This window comes from Mchenga conophoros, linkage group LG19, assembly GCF_057382185.1.
Source record: "Mchenga conophoros isolate Kocher_MC1m ecotype Shallow Benthic linkage group LG19, M_conophoros_male_GT1.1, whole genome shotgun sequence".
Lineage (NCBI taxonomy): Eukaryota > Metazoa > Chordata > Actinopteri > Cichliformes > Cichlidae > Mchenga > Mchenga conophoros.
Genome location: NC_140544.1, coordinates 18354569 through 18376352, shown reverse-complemented (window position 1 = coordinate 18376352; position 21784 = coordinate 18354569). Strand labels below are relative to the sequence as shown.

Here is a 21784-nt window from a genome sequence, read left to right as displayed (position 1 = left end):
CATTTGATTGGCTCTTCACTCTAACCGGATATGCCTCTCAGCCAATCAGAACAACCGTGCATTTTCGGGATTTTGTTTTTATCCCCCATGCTTATTTTTTCTTTCTAAAATCTTATTTTTTATTAGACATTTTATACATTTAAAATATTAAAATTTAATCAGTCACAATTTTTTTGTTAAACTTGTAGAAAAGTGTTATTTGGTATCTTGCACATTTCTTTGTAAGGGCGTGGTTACGCTGAGGGCGTGCTTTCCTCTGTTGTTCAAATTCGCGAGGAGGCCAAGTTGCTGGCTAGGCACCGTGAAGCATGGAATTTAACGACAGCTTTTTAATTAAACACACCGATGACTTAAAGCTGCCGGTCACAGGAACAGTGCACAGACAGCAGATGACTTTCCACTGTCAGCAGTGCAACGCCGTCCTGGCGGACTCCACAGGCGTCTGTGGAGAGATGAAAAGCATGGACTCGCTTATGTGCTTAAGTAAGTACACTTCATTTCTAAAAGCTTGTTCGCTGAGGCATTGGGCTTGTGTTAAATGCAGTATCAGTTTACAGTGCTAACTAAACTCATAGTAGATGGATTTTGACTTGTTTTTATGGCGACTGTTTACATCATATGACCTAATATGTTCGAGTAAGATAATCAATGAGATGATAAATACATTATTCAATAGCAATATGGTAGTATGCCTGGTGATAGATGCCTTTCCTGTAGCTGCAAAGCTGAATCAGTCTTTTAGAGAGACTGCCTATTCAGCACAGTGGTGGATTATCAATGATGGATAAGTTTCATCACAATATCCTCAAAGTTTCCAATTTACAGCCAGTTACAGAGTCAGCCTTTATTCAGTCTTCTCCCCCAGCAGAGTTCAGCCTATTGTTGATGCGGACACCCAGGTACCTGTACTCCTCCACCACCTCAAAAGGAACCTTCTGAACTAGATCACATTCCCTCTGGTCTTATTCATATTCAGAAGCAGATGAATCCTCCCAGGCCATGACACAAAATCATCCACTAGTGCTCTCTACTCTCCATCCTGCCTCTAAAATCAAACCGTTGCATACTCATTAGAGTATTTCTGTAGGTGCCACAACCCAGAGCTAAACTCCTCAGTGTCTTAGGTGTGCAAGGTGAACAACAATGGAGATTGCAGAGTCCCCTGCAGAGCTCCTGAACTGAACATCACCAAACACACGGAGTACTTCCCCAGTCTCATGTGCTGTGACCTGTCTGTCAGTGGATGTGTTTCCTGACATTTCCTGTAGATTCTCTCTCAGTAGCAGCAGATGAAATTGTGTTAAATGCACTTGCGAAATCAAAGAAGGTAATCCTCACTGTGCAGCCATTACTGTCTAGATGGCAGTAAGCTCCCTGCAGGATGTAGGTGATTGCTTCCACATTTGTTCTGTGTGCAAACTGCTGAGGGTCAAGAGATGATTTCGCCTGTGGTCTCAGCTGGGCCAAGATTAGTGTCTACAGTACCTTTGTCACATGCCGTGAGGGCAGCTGTTTGATAATCGTTAAGCTTTGGCGATGTTGACTTCTTTGGTACTACTTGGGCCAGCGCACTTGCTCTAGTGTAGTTTCTTCTGCTGTCTGTTTGGGAGTGGAGGGGATGGAATAGTATCTCGGGGTCTTGTTCGCGAGTGATGGGAGAAGGGAGCCGGAGATCGACAGACGGATTGGGGCTCCAGCTGCAGTAATGCGGACGCTGCACCGGTCCGTCGTGGTGAAGAGGGAGCTGAGTATAAAAGCGAAGCTCTCAATTTACCGGTCGATCTACGTCCCTACCCTCACCTATGGCCACGAGCTGTGGGTAGTGACCGAAAGAACGAGATCGCGGATACAAGCGGCAGAAATGAGCTTCCTCCGAAGGGTGGCTGGCCTCTCCCTTAGAGATAGGGTGAGAAGTTCGGCCATCCGGGAGGGGCTCAGAGTAGAGCAGCTGCTGCTCCACATCGAAAGGAGCCAGCTGAGGTGGTTCGGGCATCTGACAAGGATGCCCCCTGGGCGCCTCCTGGGTGAGGTGTTCCAGACATGTCCCACCGGGAGGAGGCCCCGGGGCAGACCCAGGACACGCTGGAGAGATTATATCTCTCGGCTGGCCTGGGAACGCCTTGGTATTCCCCCGGACAAGCTGGAGGAGGTGGCTGGGGAGAGGGAGGTCTGGGCCTCTTTGCTTAGGCTGCTGCCCCCGCGACCCGGCCCCGGACAAAGCGGATGAAGATGGATGGATGGATGGGGATGGAATAGCCTGCCTGTAGTCCTGTCCTCAACACCATTGAACACTTGTGGGATCAACTGGGACGTGCTGTTCGTGCCAGAGTGACAAAAACAACCACATTTGCTCCCTAATGCTCTTTTAATGTCTGTTTTTTCAGGGGTACTATACTTAAACTCCACTGATGATTTTCAAAAGTTTTATGCCAATATGATATTTCTACCTAATGTCTTTCTACCTAATTTTCTTTAGGAGTAACCAATGATGTAGTCATTAGTGACAAGATGGAGTCAGAACATAAAGGGGAAATGACTAATTGGTAAGTAGGGTTAAGCTGCAGCGTTTATTGACCTTGTAGAGGAAATTTGTTTTGTACCACAAAGCATTGTCAGGTTGATAATGAATGTCTTGATCACTCCCAGCATCTACAGCTCTTTAAAATGCCGTGGCTGCCGCTGTGCTCTGGGGAAAGTCATTCACTCAGCACCCTCACGTTTGGCTCTGATTCGGTCCATCTTTCTCCTCTACAAAGCAAACATCAACTGGTAAGCCCTCCGGTTTCTACTAACCACACGACCATATTGACTACTTGTGTACATGTTTGTCTGGGGAGGGTAGAATAAACATGTGGCTTATGAGCTTTCTTTGTTCACTTCATATTGTGAGCTCAGGTCAGAGATGAAACAAACCCTGTATATGTTGTACACTTGATGAGTAGGTTTAACTATTCACTTTATAAATAAGTGTGTGTGGTAATTATATTTTTCATTCTTTAATGGAAACCATTTCATTGAAGTTATTTTTTGCATCCCTCGATCTTCAAGAACTTGCTTAATTCTCTCTGCAGTTACATCCTCAACAGCAGCTCCTTGGTGAAGGCATCCACACTCACATTTGATCAGAAGCCGCTCAGACAAAGCATGAATGAGGTGGGACACTGAAATAATAATATCATGTCGGAGCAAGAGAACCAATTTTACTTTTTTCATTGGGTTTTATTGTGGTTCATCAGTGCACACACTCACTTCACAATAGAAGAGATTAGTGCATAAAGCAATCCAGTTAGGAATGAAATAAATTATAATTGCCTCTGCTGAGCAGATAAATGTGTTACTTGCTTTCCGTTGCAGGTGAGACAACAGTTTGAAGCACAGCTGGAACAGATGTCACGCATTAAGAACAGACTGGTAGACAGAAGTGTTACCAGTAATATGGTCAACTAGTGTACACAGGACACCCAGCTCAACCTGGGATTAGGGAAAATATGTTCTTCAGTCTGCTGCGTACTGTAGATGGTTTTTGGTGATGGTGGCATTTATGCGCCTCCATATGCTTGTAAAGAAAATTATATCACTAATAATGGATTAGAGCTGAAATGTGTTTGTTCCATCGGAAAATAAAGGGAAGATCAGTGAACACTAATATGTCAGATTGTATGTAAACAATGGATGCAGCTCCAGCATTCAAGAGTGTGAATACTTAAACCGGACACAGACCTGCATTCTTTAGAAGAACCAGCAGAGGGCGCCTCCTCATTAAAAAATCAATTCTTAAGGTAAAGATGGAAAAACCCTCCCGCTTCTTTGATCTGCCGCTTTCCTGTTGAGTTTATGGCCTCCGTCACTATTTTTATGTCTTACTGAATACAGCATGATTGTTTTATTTTGTAAATTATGGCCCCGCTTAGGCTATAAGGATACAAAACAAAATGGTATGCTTTATGATAGGCTAGTTGCTACTGTGTGACCATGAAGTGTCCTTGGTTAATCTGTCAGATTCACCCCTCCCTTCGGATGTGTTGCTTGCTGACCAGAATGCTTCAGAACTGGACCTCACTGTGCCAACATCCATCTTTTATATACAGTCTATGTTGACAGCTACTAAGTGAAATTACTTTTTATTATTCATTTTCTTAATTGTTGTAGGTTAAATCAGGGCATTGTTGTGAAATATAAACGTCATTCCACCTGTATTGTTACTTTGGTTCAAAACATTGTTGCTGGTACCCTCACAAGGTATTTGTCTAAAATGGCAGAATGCAGATATTAACAATTGTTACAGATGATAGCAACAGTTGTTGACACAGCTTCTCAGATCCCTTCTCTGCTGCTGATAATGACTTCTTGCCAACGTTTGAGATATATGGTCAATGTTCAGTCACGCTCAGTTCAGTTCAATTAAAATGTCAAAGTAATCTTGATTTACTGTAGTTTGTTTGTAATGGACAGCATACACTCAGTGGCCACTTTATTAAGTACATCTTGCCAGTACTGTTTTTGCCTTCTGATCTACTCTAATTCTTCATGGCACAGATTCAACAAGATGTTTGAAACATTTCTCAGGGATATTGGTCCATTTAGAGATGATAGCATCACACAGTTACTGCACATCCATGTTGTGGATGATCCGTTTCACCACATTCTAAAGGGATTATTGGATTGGATTGAGATCTGGTGACTGTGCAGGCCACCACTACCAGTCTGAACCTTTAATTATGAAAGTGAGATCGATCCATACTTGCATATTGTTTATGCCAAATTCTGACCCTACCATCCTCTTGTTCTCGTAACTTTCTGTTGTTCAGTTTTTGTAGCCTGAGTTTCCCATTCTTAGCTTTGCCTTAATTTTCTTATGCTTGCATAATGACAATAAGACAATCCCCTCTTACTGAGAGGAGTGGCACCTGCTGCGATCATCTCTATCTGCTTCAAGGCTGGACATATTATGTTTTAAGACATGTTTTTTTTTGCATAGCCTGAATGGGTGCATAACTGCTAATCTAAATTATTATTGTTGACAGCAGTTTCTGCCATACTCATTCAAACAACCATGTCACATTCAGTGTCAGTAAATTACTTTTTCTCCCCGCTCTGACGCTCGGTTTAAACGTCAGTAGATCATCTCAACAACAAACACAGCCCTCAATGCTTTGAATTGCTGCCATGTGATCGACTGCTTAGATAATTCTATCATAAAGCAGTTGAACCTAATAAAGTGGCCAGTGAGTGTATATCATGTATTTGCTGTAAATGCTATTTTGTTAATAAAGTTAATTGTTCCCACGATTTTAGGATCAACAGTTCAGTGAGAGCAAAGGTGGTTTTGTTCCTGCTTACAATCTTCAAACCAAGCTAGAATTAGGTTCAAATCTTCCTTCAGTAATCATTTTCTGGTGTGTAACCAGCCTCAGAGTGGTATTAAGGACAACAAACTTTTGGTTTGTTGGTTTGTGTTATATGGCATTCAAACTGTAGTCGACACCCAAAAATTTAATTGGCACCATGCTGCGTTTTATTGCTTAACTTCTGATACAGATTCTTTTTTCTTTTTAAAGTTAATACAAAACCAGACAAGAGGCTCACACATAACAAGCATGCCCATTTCCTCCCTCTGGAGTGCATAGTTTCTACACAGTCCACGTCCTCTGTGGGAAAAGTTGATCAACAAAGTGATGTCGTTAATCTTACCTAAGCTCTTGATATTTATTTATTTTTTTTCCTTAATGGGAACAAAGGTTGATTTGTTTTTCAGCTGCACTGTGGCTACACTGTCAGGTCATATTTGACACAATGGAGAACTACTCTGTTCTTTACTGTATCAAACTAGCAGGTAGTCTGTAAAGCCGTTGTGTCAAACAAGTCCTGACAGAACATCCAAAATGAACATTTCAGTTTCCTAATTACACTCATTCACATTACAAAGTTGGATTATTGCATGCAATACAAATCATTCATTATTCTGCTAAGACATGCATATTTTTCAAACCCATATATTAATGTTGCTAGATGTCTACTTGCTTATAAATTTTTGATTACAAATTCCAAGAAAGAGCATTACAGGGTTGTTAGAACAAAGTATCCAAGACAGGGTGGAGATGATGACGGTGCAAGTCAGTACATAGAGAGAGAAAGTGCTTTTCAAACAAGTGTCAAGTTCGCTCAGTGAGGCCTTTACAGTTACAGAATTACTTCAATATTTATTTCTAAATAAGAAGTGGGCTTTGAATGGATGTAAAAATGCTACGATTGAAGTTTAAAGCATCTCTCGTGTACTGATGTAATAACATGACGCTACAGCTGTTCTAGAATACACTTTGTTCTGCAGAAAATATCCTAAGCTTTCAGTGATAAATCCATAACTCCCCAATGAAAGAAGTGTAATCGACTGCATGAGCAAAAAATAAATAAAATAAAAACGGGTGAATATAACCCTTTCCATGTGATGCTACAGAAACCTTTAAAACACTTTCACCCGGGCACTAAACTCATGCATTATTGTAGGTTATTGCTTCTAAAACTCTAATCAAATACAATTTTATGGAATTAAATATAACGCTCTGAATCCCAAAACTATGAGGTAATATGTACAATGTGATGTCATTGAGAGATCATTATTCTAGGACTAAAAGTCAATTTCAGATCCTTACCAATCAGATCCAAATCTAGGATTAAATTTAATCTCATTCCCAATAGAACATTTCTTCGTCACCATCACACGTGAGACTTGAGAGATTTTTGGCTTTTGCATATTAACTAATTCTTTTAATGCTTTATAGTGCATAAATAAAAGAAGTTACTTATTTTAAGCATATATGCTATAGTAAATGACTTGTTTAAATACTTAACTTACCCTGATTGTGCCTTACATTAGTTGTATTTCGATTGCACAAACTAGCCATGTGATGAAAATGAGATTTTGCAGTAGAGTTTAGAATAAAGCTGTGTCTCTATGCAGTGTATTTAAATGTACCTAAGTCTACCACCCTTTAACTTCGCTGAAATAGTTTCCAAAGTTTGGCGCTCCAGCTTAGCCTAGAAATCGATTTCACTATTCCTCATGAAGCAAGCATCACTACTGGTCATGCACGGCTACTATAATGTTGGCACCACAGTCCCGCTAAATAAGCTAATGCACATGAGTCTATACATATCTTAATGGAAGACATTGGTGATTTTGTTGCTTTCAAACAACTTGTCACTTGTTTATACAATATACAGTTTGGTCAACAACATGACAGTTAGGATAAAATATTGCACAAATCCCGGTAAAATGTGATTTTTTTTCCTTTGAAAAATCACAAACGTGAACAAAAGAAAGAAAATGCACAGAAGCAGCATGCATTCACTTGAGGAACAATTATGCATTTCATTAGATTACGTTACCATTATCATGAGAAGCTCTGACCAGCCTACTCTTTGCCACTTGTTTATGCTTTCAAATACATACCTGAATGCAGTTTAGATGCATGAACATCAACTGAGCTGTGAAGAATTTTTTTGTTCGGCTGATCCTAAAGAAACACCATAATGTCCGACAGACCAAGATGAGCTATCTACCTAAAGAAAAAGCTACACTAGATTAAAATAAACAAGCAGGACTTTGTTTGATTCCATTGGGTGGATCTCTAAATTAAATGTAAAGCTTCTTCTAGGAGTAATTTCACTAATCTCTGAAATCTGAGATAATTACCTGGGTAATTCAGTGGGAAACTGTCATTTTCTTCCTCAAGTGACTGCATTTTACTTCTGTTAAAATAAAAAAATAAAGAAAAAGAAAAATGAGACCAGGTTTTTGGATGAGATAAAGCATGTTTGATAAAGAAAATCTGATTGCATCTTCTCACAATTCCTTAAAAGAAATCAAAACTGAAAATCTATCTCAACCTGAATGTCCCATTATACACGCCCTACATGCAGGAGGGGGGGAAAAAACCTCCCAGCAATTTACATGGGAAAAAACTAAATAAAAACATGTTAAATTGAAAATTTAAATTGAAAGAGACCAGATGAAGGAAAACTGAATCAGAATGCTTCAGGAGACAAATCTGAAATAATACAAGTTGCCAGATTTCTACGTAAAGGACTCAACATTAAAAGGAAAACTTCCCAATTTTATCTCTATGTGCTATTTGTAAAGAAACACCTGCCGACCTGACAAAGGAGAGCACAATACAATGCAAAACAGATGCATAGGAGACCACAGTTTGAGTGGTTCAGTGGTTTTTTGTTTTTGTTTTACCCAAAATGAGTGAAAGTGTGCATCGTGTGCTTGTGTGCTGCTCAGTCTTCTCCCATTTACAACCTCACTTTTTGACCCCCAGAAACAAAACTAATCATCCAACATTATACAACTTTCTGTGGCACTTGACAGCCTTTTAGCTAATTCACCACTCTCCTCGTCCATGCTGTTGGACTTCCCATGGCAATGAGGTAGAGCAAAAAACAAAACATTAACACACCCAATGAGTCTAATGAAAATCACAGGCCTTGATCTTTGCTACAGTATCTTGTGTCTTTTGCTATGTTTCCCAGAAAATTGGGAGCAGTTACTTTGTTCTTTATCAAACTGTTTTTTGTAACTGTGGTGAAGTAATTTTTTCCTTTCTTACTATTTGGGAAGTAGAGACTATGTTTACATGCAGCCTGACGAGAATGTCACGCGTATTTCTAAAGGACTTTCAGGCAGACAAAATAATACTAGGCTACATGTAGGCATAAGCAGTGTGCATCATGCAAGTCCGACCGCCCAAAATTTCAACAGATGGTGTTCACTGATGATCCGTGGGATGCTGTGGAGGAGAAGTGGTTAATGTCCCAGCAGGAAGGAGAGCACCAGTGTCCCAGAAGCCCAAATGAGGTCATCTTGATAGTGTCCGTTTACCTCCAAATGTCTTGGTGGTGGCGGATGTTACATGTTGGTGTTGCTGGGGTAAATTTGCAAAGCAATATCACTTGCAGAGGATTCATGACTCCATTAAATGACGGTTTATTCCTAAAATAACAATTCACATGTTACCTTCATAGAAGAAATATGACCATTATTCATAATTATACTCAGCACATTCTCTCATTGCATTTGGAACAATTAGATATGCAGTGATGTACAAAAATCTTAAGCCATTCTTGATTTCTTTATATTTTATCTCAGCAAATGGTAAATATTCAATATTGAAGTAAATTCAAAACTCTTCTTTGGATGTTCACTGCCTTTGTTTTGTTCTGTCCCAAAAATCTGTTTTATTTTCTCTAAGCTGTCTGTTATGTGTAAACAGAAGAACACAGGTCATCCCTTGAGCTAAGTGCCTTTTTTGTGCTTCAATGACGAGGTGATTATTAAATGGCTTAAACACTTAAACAAATAAATGAAATATCATGACTGGATTGAAAATGAGTGAAAAAACAGCCAATGTCAACCCCCCCCCCAAAAGAAACATCAAACAAGGGAAACAAGGAGGGAGAGAAAGCCTGAAGCCACTTTGAAAAATAATAATAATTTAGGTTGACTCCGTGGAAAAAAAATTCATAGAAATGAAGGGTGGCTCAAGAGTTTTACACAGTACTGCATAATGAATGCATTATATAATGCTGCAATCGATTCTGCTCCTTAAGTTAATTTATTCGATTACGAATCATTTCAGCTTTAAACAGAGATTACAGTAGAATCTTATGGTGCTTAATGGACACAGTGTCATTTAATGCAGACAAACAATTTTCGATGGTGTGACTTTCGGTTAATGTACAGACGACTCCTTAAAATAACTCAAATAACACAACGTAGAAGTCCGCTGGCATGCAATTGTCATCAGTTTTCAAAAAGTGAAGACAGAGGTTTAAGTAAAAGCTGACCGAAGCACTGACCTTGATGCGAGTTAGACCGAAAGGATGCAGAGATATTTCCTCTGTGGTCTGAGCTGCAGTTGCACACAATGGTAAACAAAAGCCGTGGGGAGGAGAGGGGGTTTCTTCCGCTACCAGGACACATTTAGGACTCCCAAACGAACGACTGTCTGATTTATCTTACTAAGAGAAACCGCAGCGGCGAAGAAATAAAGTTCTGGACCCTCTTCTTTCCCCGGTTACCACAAACGAGGAGAGAAGAAGGTCCTGTCGTCCTGTTCTCCTGAACACCTCCGCTCTACGCCATTTTCGCTCCGCTACTACGAGCTAACGGGAAAAGGATTGCGCTGGATGGCTGTCAATCAACATTAAACCCGCCCCGGAAGTTGTTCTTCTTGTGTCCTGAACAAGGAACGCTTCACTGCCGCTAACTGGGTCACCCAAAAAACTTGAAAATAATCCATACAAACAATAATAATAAAAAAATATGTTGGTTGTGTGAATTACATTTGCCCCAAAGACAAAATACTAAAATTCAAACCTATTTAATATAACAAATAATTAACACAGAAAAAGGGATATGCGGTTAATCTTCGGAAAGTACCAAACTCACAAATTTATTTACTCTAGTTTTTCACAACGTTTAAAAAGGAAACTGCGTATTACATTAAAACCATATCTGAATTCAAAAATAATAAATCTCAGTATATTTCTTATTTATTTTATTGCTATCGCCGTTGACTCCGTTAATGACTACCAGTGTTTATTGTATTTGCCAATATTTACGATTTTTTAAACTCCTTGAATGCCACATGTCATATCTAACATCTAAAATAGTTACAAATCCACGGTTCATTTTGTTTATACATGTTTCTTGTTGTTGTTTTTTACGATTGTTAAACCACTTTTACTAGAACAGTAATCATGCACTGCTTGTGGTGTTCCTTCTGACTAGAGTGTCACGCTAACCAATGCGACAATATTACCCATAATTCCAAAATAAGACAAGGTAAAGTTTCCTTCCTTTATTTACATAAATACACTTGTCCTTGACTCCCACAGTGCATTACACTCCACAACTTGCTTCTGTTTTTGAGAAAACACCAATATTAGCACTTATTGCAACCTTGTTACCGTGCATACTGAAATCAACTTTATAAAAACACGTTAAAAACATATAAAATACTGTTAAGTAAAATTTCTTAAAATGTAACCATGTCACCATATCATTTTCAATAAAAGTAAGCAAAAATATTTTTATTAACTCACAAAAGGGTTTAATCTGTTGCCTTTATGATAAATGTATTCATTATATTGATAGTGTATTTAAGCATATATTTGAAAATAAATACAGAAATTACTGAGGGAAAACATGTGACTATTAAAAACTTGGGCAAGGATGTCAAAAGTTGCTTGAATGAGTGAAAATTCTCTATTAAGGTGATTTTTCAGGTTCTAGGGCATTGGTAACAGGGTTGAGTGTTGTTTAAACCATAGCTGCTTCCCACCAGCCAGACAAGAGAAATGGCGGCCTTGTGCTAAATGTAAAGGTACAGTGCTTTTACAAATTACAATTTTCAAAGACCACCATCCAGAGCTTTATTATTAGCAGAAAACAATAATAAAGCGTGTTATTATGTTTTGATTGAGATGATTCAAATTTCCACATAATCACTGTCTCTCCTATTCAGGGCCTTAGTGCACTATAGCAAGTCTAAAACTCAGCAGGTGATTATTATTTATGAATATCTGCTGTGTGCCTGCATCAGTGTAACATGATGATCTGTTTCCTGTGTCAACTGTTGATTAGCTTTGTGGGGGCAGTGATCTGATAAATGTCACCTTTAACATTTCCAGAATCCTCCCATAGATTTTTATGGAAGATTTTTGATATTTCTGGGCCATCCACTTATAACTGGCTGCTTTAACTCCTCTCCCTTTGAGGTTCCACAGATAATACAATTTTCTTCTAAATGGGAGATCTGTGCCCACGGTTGCTGAGATGACCGTATTAAGAATACCAAGCGTAAGCAGTCCAAAGTCTAAGAGTTTGTTAACATGGGATCACTTTGTACACACTGACCTCATCATGTGGAAATCTGGATATGGTTAGTATCCACAGTTCTAACAGTATGTCACACAGAAAAAGAAGGAAAACCATGATAGGTCCACTTTATATCCCTATAAATATAGTAAGTATATCTACAGTATATTATTTGTCACTGTTGTCATTGTTATCAGCCAAATATTTAATCCAAGAAATCAACATTAACATATGAAGTTGTAGTCTGTTATATTCTAATTTTATCACACTCTACAATTTTTTAATTCCTAAAGAATAAATAAATAAAATTGCCAAGCTGGATGTAAACTGTGAGTAGCACAAAAAAGTGTCATAAGAACATCCCAATAAATGAGACAAAGAAGCATGGCACTTATTTTTATTCAAATCAAATTCCTGAATCACTTTGATAATACCTCGACCAACATCACATAACGTGATTCACATCTGACTGATGATCACAGAATGATTGATAAAATGGTTGAGCTGTGTTTCCTGCACTGGAGGGTGCTCTAGTAATGACTTCACAGACTCACATTAAAGATTTAAAAGGGGTCATGCACAGTGACATGTCCCAAAAAAAATAATAAGCCCAATGCATCAGGCGCTGGTCAGTGAGGAAAGACATTCTAAGAAATACAGAGCAGAGGAGAAATCAGCATTTTTCCTTAGCTGCAGGGAAACTGATCAAATGAGTAAAAGCACAGTATGTTATCTTTGCCTGCTCTAAGTCTACAGACTAGCTGATCCCACAGCCCAATTTCCAAAACAGTACTTATAGCAAGGCCTTCTTTAAGTCTTAAAGCCTTTGAGGGCTGGTCCAGGTGGCAGATACTTTTTGAGGATATCAAAAAACCTGCTGTGAAAGTCTCACATACTGATGAGACACCAGCATTTTTGAAATCTCCATGCCACCGTTCTCACCTCTAATTGAGTGAGGCACTCCAGTGGCTCCAACAGGCCCATAATTTGAGTCTACAGGTAGCAGTTGATCCACGGTGTAGTGGTTTGCACATTCATCTAACAAATGAGATTCCAGGGTTTGAGCCCAGTCGTGAAGGGCATCCGGCTTAAAAACTGCCAACATCAAACATGTGGTCCTACCCACTGTAAATACGGGAGCAGCTAAAAGTAGCTTTAGATTCTACTGGCAGCAGCTCTGTTAATTATATGAAACCGTACACAAACATGGCCATGGGTTACTGTTTAGCTAATAACTTACAAAGGGGAACCAGACACTTCAGTGAATTACACAAGAACCTGAGGAACAGGTCAGTCCGATTTTGCTTCAAGAGACAAACTCGGATTGGCTGGTCTGGCTCGCTCAAAGGAAACAATTCATAACAGATGGCATTAAAACACTGACATTTTGAAGTGGAATCACACAATTTTGAATCTTTGCATATTTATATGGACAAAGATGCAGCATGGGCTAAATATCAGTGGAGCAGCATAAATAAACTTATAAACTTACCTACTGCGATAGCAAAAAGTTAATCTGCCACGCTATAAATATTTAAATGTTCATGTGAAAAATGAACAGAAGTGGTAATAACTACGATCCTCTAAAAAGTTTCCTAATAAAGAATGTATCATTACTGGGGGAAAAAATACATAGTGACATTGCATAAAACAACCCAAGGCACGCAACGTTTCCCTTTGTTTACAGAGCAGTGCAAAGGCCGAAACTCAAGATTTATTATGGTATCCACCCAATGCTTGGCCTGAAGGACTGAACCCATAGCGTGGGCCACAGCAGCTCGTTGAGCAGCCGGATGAGATTGTGTCTTGAAATCAACGGACATGTTCAAGCGCTACTCTAAATAGAATTACAAAAAAAAAAAAAAATGATAACAATAATGAAACTTTAGTGCAGGAACCGGATGCTCATCTTCTGTTCCACATCCACCTTTTCCAAGACCTGCGAATAAACAAACAAATACAAGAAAAGTTTATACTACAGAAAAATGTGCTGCTCTAAAGTTTACATTTGCGGCTGAGCCTTAAAAGAACATCTGTTTTAAATCAATCCCAAAAACAAGTCAAAGCTCTCCTGCCATTTCAGTTAACCATCACCCCTGTCCTGGGTGCTGGTTCACCCATTACACCACTACGACTTCAGTCCCACACAAACTATTTAAATCTCAATGTTACACAGTGTGACATTTTTGTCCAGCTACCCCATAAAACACCTTTAACTGTCACTATAAGCTGAAAATAGCACATTATATATTAACTAAAACAAGTCTTTAGAAGAGTTAGAGGTTGAGACAGTTTAACTTACTTGTAAATGTCCACACAAATCAAACTGTGAAAACCAAGGCCTGAATTAACTGGGATTATTTCATCCTCATCCTCTCTTAATAACTAACATAGATACACAATCAAATTTTTGTCCTCTGGAAAACCATGCTCTGCTATGCAAAATGCATGCTTGATAGATATATATATTTCCTTCTTTTCTGTGGTTAGTCTTGGGTTCTAGTTTGTGTACCACTGAGGCCTCAGATGCTAAAAATATACCTGCACATGGTAGTGGTCAGTTTTTAATTAAAAAGAATCCTTCAAACAGCATCTGTTATGTCATTTTAAGTTTAGCAGCAATGCTTCAGTGGTTAACTTAAAAAGGAAACCACATAACAGTACAAATATGTATGTTGACCACAAAGCTTGCCTTAATAAACTCATTGAAGGAAATGCAGCTATCTCCGTTTGTGTCAGCCTCCTGGATGGTCCTATCAGCAATGCTGCCGAGTTGTTCATCTGAAATGTTAACTCCAACCATCATCCGCAAGACCTGGAACAAACCAGCAAAATCTATTTTTAAGAGTCACCAAATAACAAGGTGACGTATATTTTTGCAAGATCACACAAGATCATTTGTAGCTATTTTGGTTCATTGGCAAAGCCACACTTGACTAGGAAATACATGATAATAACTGATGGTGCACGCATAATGAGTGAAAAACGAGTGCACAAATAGTACATTTAGCCCTACAGGTTCATGCATTACACAAAGCAGGTGACACAGTGAAATGTTTTGCGCAAAACAAGAGGTGTGGCTGAGTCATTAACCCTGAGCTTATAGCAATTACAGGTCAGAGAATGTCACTGAGCTTGACCCGCTTTAAAGCGGGACGACAAATAACACAGAGGGAGTGCAAAGGAAGCCAAAATACAGGATATTAGACTGTCTGGGAAGGATCAGCCTGTAGTTAAGGTGAGATATCACATCATTATCAGCACAAGGGCAAAGTCTTCTTTGATGGTGAAATCCTCCTCTCTGTAAAACACTTTAAAACAAATGTGGTGCAATAGCACTTGTTCATTTGTCAAACATACAGTCTGTAGATATAAATTTACAGAAATAATAACTGATATTCACCGAAAGGAAAAGTAGCAACTGAAAAGGTCTTACATTCTGTAATGTACAAGCAAGAAGGTAGGTATGAAATCATATCCAGACTTTATGAGGGCTTCCAAGAGGCCTCGGATGCAAACAGCCACCATATTAAAGACATATGAGAATTTGAAGTCAAAATAGTTCTATCTACAGGGGACTGGGATTAAAATGACACAAATCTCAACCCAAATACTGTTTCACGTACTTGGAGTGGATCCGATTAGAAAAATGTTGACTTTTATTTTATTACTCCTACCATAAAAGACACCAAAGAGTAGGAACAAAGTGCTGGAGGTTATACGGACTAACAGTAGCTAATCATTACCATTAATTGCGTTCTGAGTATCTATCTGGGAACATTTGAGCACAGAACATTCAAGCTAAAGAAGACAAATACAAATAAAAATACATGGAAAGCAAAAGCGAAATAAAGATGTGGTTACATTCTGAAGGCTGGCTCAAAATCATTTATGAAATCTACGTAAAGGAAGGAGTCATTTGCTCACATTTACAGCAGGATGAATTTATGGAATTGTGGTTAAAATTGATTGCATTCATCACCTCATTTAGATCAGATTTAGCCTAAGTGGAAGTCACAAATTATCTTTCACCGAGAGAAAAACAAAAAAAATCAACTTAAAACTTGTGTGTGAACTGCAACAAGAATAGAGAAGAGAGGGAAGTTTGACATCCTTCTGTTCTGATGTATTCTAGTGAAATTATACAGAAAAGTAAGTTAATATGACATAGAGGTTTCTTATAAATGTTACAGTTTTTGCTATATTAACAGACGACAATCCCATGCATGTAAAATTTAACCTGTATGCTGATGTTTTTATTTGGGAAATTACAATTTGACCTCGGAAAAATGATACATGACGTCTCAACTAAAGAATGACATCACAGGGCTGACTGAACTTCTGATAAATGGGTGTAGAATTAGAGATATTAATTTTTCTTGTAAGCCCCACAGTTGCCAAAAGACTCTGTAATGTTTAAACACACTAATTATTCACTGTGTGACATACTGTGTGAACCACAAACTACATGATGACTCCAAGTCAATCCACTCACCTGCAGGAGCTCATCTCGGGAGATCTTGTCATCTCTGTCCAGGTCATACAGACGGAAAGCAACTGAATAGAAAGAAACAGGTAAGTCACATACTCTTAAACCGACGCCAAGATGATACCAGTTACACCCCAACACTCACAAAGCAGCTTGTTTGTCCTGCTGTTCAGGGGCTCTGTAGCTGGGTTCTTGTTCTTCTCATTGTCTTCGATTGGTCTGAAGTGAGCCAGGGTCCGCATGAAACCCCGGAAATTTACCTGGTCCTCTCTAAAAATCACAAGCACGAAATATCTACTATAACTCTCTGGAAAGTTCAGTCAGATTACCTTTGTGCTCAAATGCGTATTGTGGACACCACAATGAGCTAGTAACCTAACACCAACATGCAGATTGGAATGGTTTCTACATAAAGTTGTTTAAAACAAACAGGCCAAAACCAGAGAAGCCAGAATCCGTCTGAAACCATTAAAACACAGAGCTGCAATTACAACGCCTACACATGTGACCTTTTAGAATTTTAATGATATATCTAAAGACATCTGTTTGGGTTTTTTTTCCCTCCCACAGTGATGAAAACATCCAAATAACTGTCAAGTATACAACTCAAAACCCCATTTGATTTACTTCCACGCAGACTTGGCAGTAAGGACTGAGCTTCTCCAGCCTGCAGTCAGGAAACCACAACTGAAAGCCTGGTCCAGCTTTGTGGCGATGGTGCTGGTGACTCAATTTTATAGTAGTGCAAAAACAAGCTATCCAAACTACTGCAGAGCAATAACACAGACTACTCACCCCTCAGGAAAGAATGCATTGATGATTCTATCTCCCAGAGGGTTGATGGCCAACTCGGGGATTCTCTGGAAATCTTCTCGACTGTAAAAATAAGGAGACGTGATCAAAGTTAAATTCTAAACTCAGTATGTTTTAACTGTTCATTTTTACCTAACAATTCACCAGTCTTATACTGAGAGTTGATGAGCTTTACTAAGACATGACACATAGCAAAACTTATGAGGTCATGTGATGAGTGATATATGACATAAATCATCATTTGTTTATTAGAACAAAAAAAAAATTTGTTAAAATCATTGTTCAGATTTGTTACACACTGAAAAATTTTCTTACTCCAGTTGGTTGGACTAGAAACAAATCTGTGAAATCTCACTGTTGTGAAAACTAATGAAACGATAAGGAAGTCACACTGAACAAACGTGACTTCTACTGTGACTGGAAGCACTTGAGCAAGGAAAAAAAAAAAAAAGTATAGCCAGGAACTTATTATCTGTAAACACAACATCTTTCATATATCCAAGTTGAATGAAACCAAACAGAGTTGTGTGTGTGTGTATGGGGGGGGGGGGGGGGGGGGGGGGGGTTCCGTCTGCCCTTGAGAAACTGACTGTCCTTTCCCCTTCAAGGAATCATTTTCAAATAGCCAAAGGGCCATCAAATTTAAATTTTAGCTGCTTAATGATTACCAGTCTCTTCACCTATCAGTTAAGACAGAATCTGAACCAGATGAATAGTCAGTGACAGGAGAAAGATTCATTACATGATTTCATCACTGAAATGAGACAGATCTCACATTGCCCACCTTTATCTCAGCACAACACTTTGTCTTAGACCTAATTTATTAATATAAATACCACATTCAGAGAGGCAAATTTGGTAAAACAAAAAAATATATATATATACACACTGTAAGATTTTCTCAATTTAAATACCCTTGGAGGTGTGTTCATTCTCAAGTCAACCAGAAAACTTAACTGCTTAGGTGACCTCTATAACGGTGTCCTTGTAGTGTGGGCTGGTAAAGTAACAAAACAAATGAGGTGCAGCTTGTGGCTCCTGTTTATGTTTTTGCTCACCTGAGGGTGCCGTTTTCCCCTTTATCCAGGCTGGTGAAACGGCTGTACAGGCGAGTGATCTGACTGTGGGAAACTGCGGCGACAAAGATTTTGACTATCAGATGAGCCAAAGATAGCTGATACACAACTGAATCCACAATAACCCCTCACCGATATAATGCAACAGATTAAACTAGCAAAATATAGAGAGTTAATGAGTACAGCCTCAATCAGAAAAAGCATTCAGCCAAAGGCATCTCAATATGAGAGTACAGCAATCAACTAGCTAATGTCCAAGAGGTTTTGTCTTCACACAAGGACTAAACTCTAAACTCTGAGCTCAACTTACAGCCAGTTTCCTTCTTAATTTCTTCAATTTCCTCTTCTCTGAGTAATCTGGACGCTCTGGATCCCATGGTGAGATGTTAACGGAGGTCGAGATGATTCTTGCGCAAGCTCTCCAAGAGTCTCTATTAAAGTTAGCAAACAAGCTAACTAACCGAGCTAAAAAGGCTGCTATGTTCGGTTAAAAGGAACGCAGCTGGTGTTGAATCTAGAAATCTGCTGTTTATCTTCCTGCCGATGTAACGCAGCTGTAAGTCTGTCTGCTGCTACTGCTTTTCTCCGGCACACAGCGACGTTTTGACGTTACCAAGACGGGTTTCGGTGAGGTTATCTTCCTGGTTTATGGAGGAGGCGGGGTTAGGGAGGCCGCCTCCCCGTTGGGCCGTTCTCACCGGGGTTAGGTGGCAGACTTGATGCCTGCCTAAAAATGTCAAAAACGGCGATGTGTTTATACACAGCGGTGTATAAACAATAATTACAGTTTTAAAGCTTAACAATTATAATTAAAACTAATAATGGACAGGACAGAGCTGGATATATAAATGCTTTTAAAAATTGTATAATTTGTGGAAAATGTCGACAGGTTTATTTTCTGGCTGAAGTAAGAACTAGTAAATAAATAGATAAAAATAAAAATAGTTTCAACTTTTAACAGTTCCAGATAAACACACGCAAAGTGGATATCACTTCCATTATACATTATACTATACCATTTTTAAACAAAGTTCACTATGGCTCATAAAATTAAAACAAACAAATAATAATGATACTACTACTACTAATAATAATAATAATACTAATAATAATACGAAGAAGAAGAAGAAGAAGAAGAAAATAATTTCAAGTTACGTTTCTCAAAATTTGAACTTTTCAACATACTTCCACATACTTTTTTGTATGATGGAATTTTGAATACCTTACTTTAAATTTAAAGCTATCAAATCAAAAATTTAAGAGGCCTGAAAAGAAGAAGTCCGATTTTTCAGGTCAGTACCCACAAACCTGGGCATTCTTCATAAATCAAATTGGGGTTTTTTATATCTCCCACAAATAACAAATAAATAAATAGACATGTACATACATACTGATGATAATTCCAATGCAGAGCTTATACAGAGACATACACTGCTGTTCAAAATGAAGGACTCAACCACCATTTCTTTCAGTTTTGCTACCAAGGATCCAGATGTTCTTCTAAGTTTTGTGTTACGCACATAACATCGACCTGGGAATCATTCAAGCATAAAAAGAAGAAATGAACCAGTGTTATGTCTACACATAACAGACAACAGAAACTGTTTTAATTTTTTCTTTTGCCACTTTGTAATCATCAGCCTGTCACAAAAACACATAATTTGTTCCTGCTCCTTAGCTGAATGAAAAATCCTGAATTAACCAACTGTAAGGGGGAGGGGGGAGAGAGAAAAAAAGGTTTGCACCAACAAGGCGATTCTAAAAACTTAGCAAATCTCAAGAAATTGGACAACTGGAGGATAAATAAAGAGTGATTGCGTGTGTGTGTATTATGTGCAAGTGTTGTCTGTTATGGTTGTATTGAGAGTGTGCATATGAGAAAGGATGACTCACGACTACAGATCTACCTTTGAGTAAGTAAGGTGAACCTGAAGATTTGTCTGCCCTAAAAAAAAAAAAAACTATCTCCAGCACATGTCTGGAATGCATTTCATCCAGCTGTCATGAAGATCTTATCAAAATGGGTGGAATCATCATCTTGACGCAGAATAGAGAACAAAAGCAGAGGTTTGGGTGTCCTTCAAGAGGCCTGGAGAACTATTCATCCTGAAGACTACTTAAAGAAATTACAAAAAGCTTGCCTAAGACGGTTCAGGCTGTTATGAAGAATAAAGGTGGTCATACCGAATATTGAAGTTTAATCTCGTTAAAACTCTGCCTGATTTACTGTATTTCCACGAATGTTTGCACATATTTAAATAAACTGCTGCCCCTTATTTTTCAAATTTCCACGCAAAAGAAAGCCGTAAGTGACACAAGGGTTTCACACAAGCATGTCAATAACAACAAATACGGGGGCTGAGAAATATAGTCAGTTAAAAATTAAAGAACCCAAACCGAGTATAATTTTAATTTTAACATGTAAGTAAAGATTTCACCACTAGATGGAGCAATTTTATAGTTTTTCCGTCACACTAGTTCATGCAGTTTTAAGGGTTTCGTGTTATGTTCAAAACTCAAAGTATACTTAGAATTACATTATCTTTGATGTGTTATAAATAATATCAATAAATAACAATAAACAGCACTTCCGGAGGAGCTAACTGGAAGGTAATTAGCTCTTCCTAATTTGAGGTAATCAGCTCTCTTCTTCCTGGAATCCATCTCTTTCGTTTTCTAAATTATAATTTTTAAATTATCACAGTTTAAACATATGTTTAAATATATATATACATAGGTTCAAAAATTCTTCTCAAAATGAGAACTTGTCAACTAGACTTAAAAAGCACTGATATTTATAACAACAGTCTCCACTGAACTCTGGAGAGACAAAAAATAGTAAAGGAAATGTGACTTCATTAGGTTCAAGTGTTCGACTGTTTGTTTTTTAGGCAAAATCACTAATCAGCCAATCTCATGGCCTCAACTCAGTGCTTGTAGGCATATATGGTCAAGATGACCTGCTCAAACTGTTCAAACTGAGCTTCAAAATGGGAAAGAAGGTAAATTAGGTGAATTTGAAAGTGGTATGGTTGGTACCAGATGGGCTGGTTTGAGTATTTCAGAAACTGCTAATCGGCTGGGATTTTCTCACACAACCATGTCTGAAGTTTACAGAGAAAAGTCCAAATAACAGAAAATATCCATTGACTGTCAGCTGTGCATGTGAAAACTCCTTGTAGATGTCAGAAGTTAAAGGAGAATGGCCACAAGTCTACTACTAGAATGGAAAACTGAAAGTCCCACAGGCTCACCAAAACTGGACAGCAAAAGATTGGAGAAACATTGTCTTGTCTAATGAGAGCGACATTCAGATGGCAAGGTCAGAATTTGGCGTGAACATGAAAGCTGATCCATTCTGCCTTGAACTGACAGTTTAGCCTTCTGGTCGTGGTGTGAGGGAGTTTTTCTCAGCAATCTTTGGCCCTCTTAGTACCAGTTCAGCACAGTGTTTACCCATCTTGTGATAGCTGCTTCCAGCAGGGTAACATGTCATAAACCAGTTTCATCTGAAACTGGTTC

The 21784-nt window shown here is 38.6% G+C and overlaps 2 protein-coding genes and 1 long non-coding RNA gene across 3 annotated transcripts; 1 reads left to right on the top strand and 2 right to left on the bottom strand.

Moving 5' to 3' along the window:
- The first annotated feature begins 5 nt into the window (after window positions 1-5).
- On the top strand, window positions 6-5423 carry oip5 (opa interacting protein 5). The gene is made up of 5 exons (XM_085257599.1): window positions 6-483; window positions 2477-2543; window positions 2647-2769; window positions 3072-3153; window positions 3355-5423. Exons 1-5 carry the CDS (start codon window positions 309-311, stop codon window positions 3445-3447), a joined length of 540 nt encoding a protein of 179 aa, XP_085113725.1. The 5' UTR covers window positions 6-308; the 3' UTR covers window positions 3448-5423.
- A 69-nt stretch (window positions 5424-5492) lies between these two features.
- On the bottom strand, window positions 5493-10166 carry LOC146552024 (uncharacterized). Its single transcript, XR_014889983.1, has 2 exons — window positions 9862-10166; window positions 5493-8995 (listed from the first exon to the last, which is right to left on the bottom strand). It is a non-coding gene; the product is annotated as an uncharacterized LOC146552024 (long non-coding RNA).
- A 2101-nt stretch (window positions 10167-12267) lies between these two features.
- Window positions 12268-18924, bottom strand: chp1 (calcineurin-like EF-hand protein 1). The gene is made up of 7 exons (XM_085257488.1): window positions 18573-18924; window positions 18245-18317; window positions 17169-17249; window positions 16519-16643; window positions 16380-16441; window positions 14577-14699; window positions 12268-13823 (listed from the first exon to the last, which is right to left on the bottom strand). The coding sequence occupies exons 1-7, from the start codon at window positions 18637-18639 to the stop codon at window positions 13770-13772; spliced, it is 585 nt and encodes a 194-aa protein (XP_085113614.1). The 5' UTR covers window positions 18640-18924; the 3' UTR covers window positions 12268-13769.
- Between the last annotated feature and the right edge of the window lie 2860 nt (window positions 18925-21784).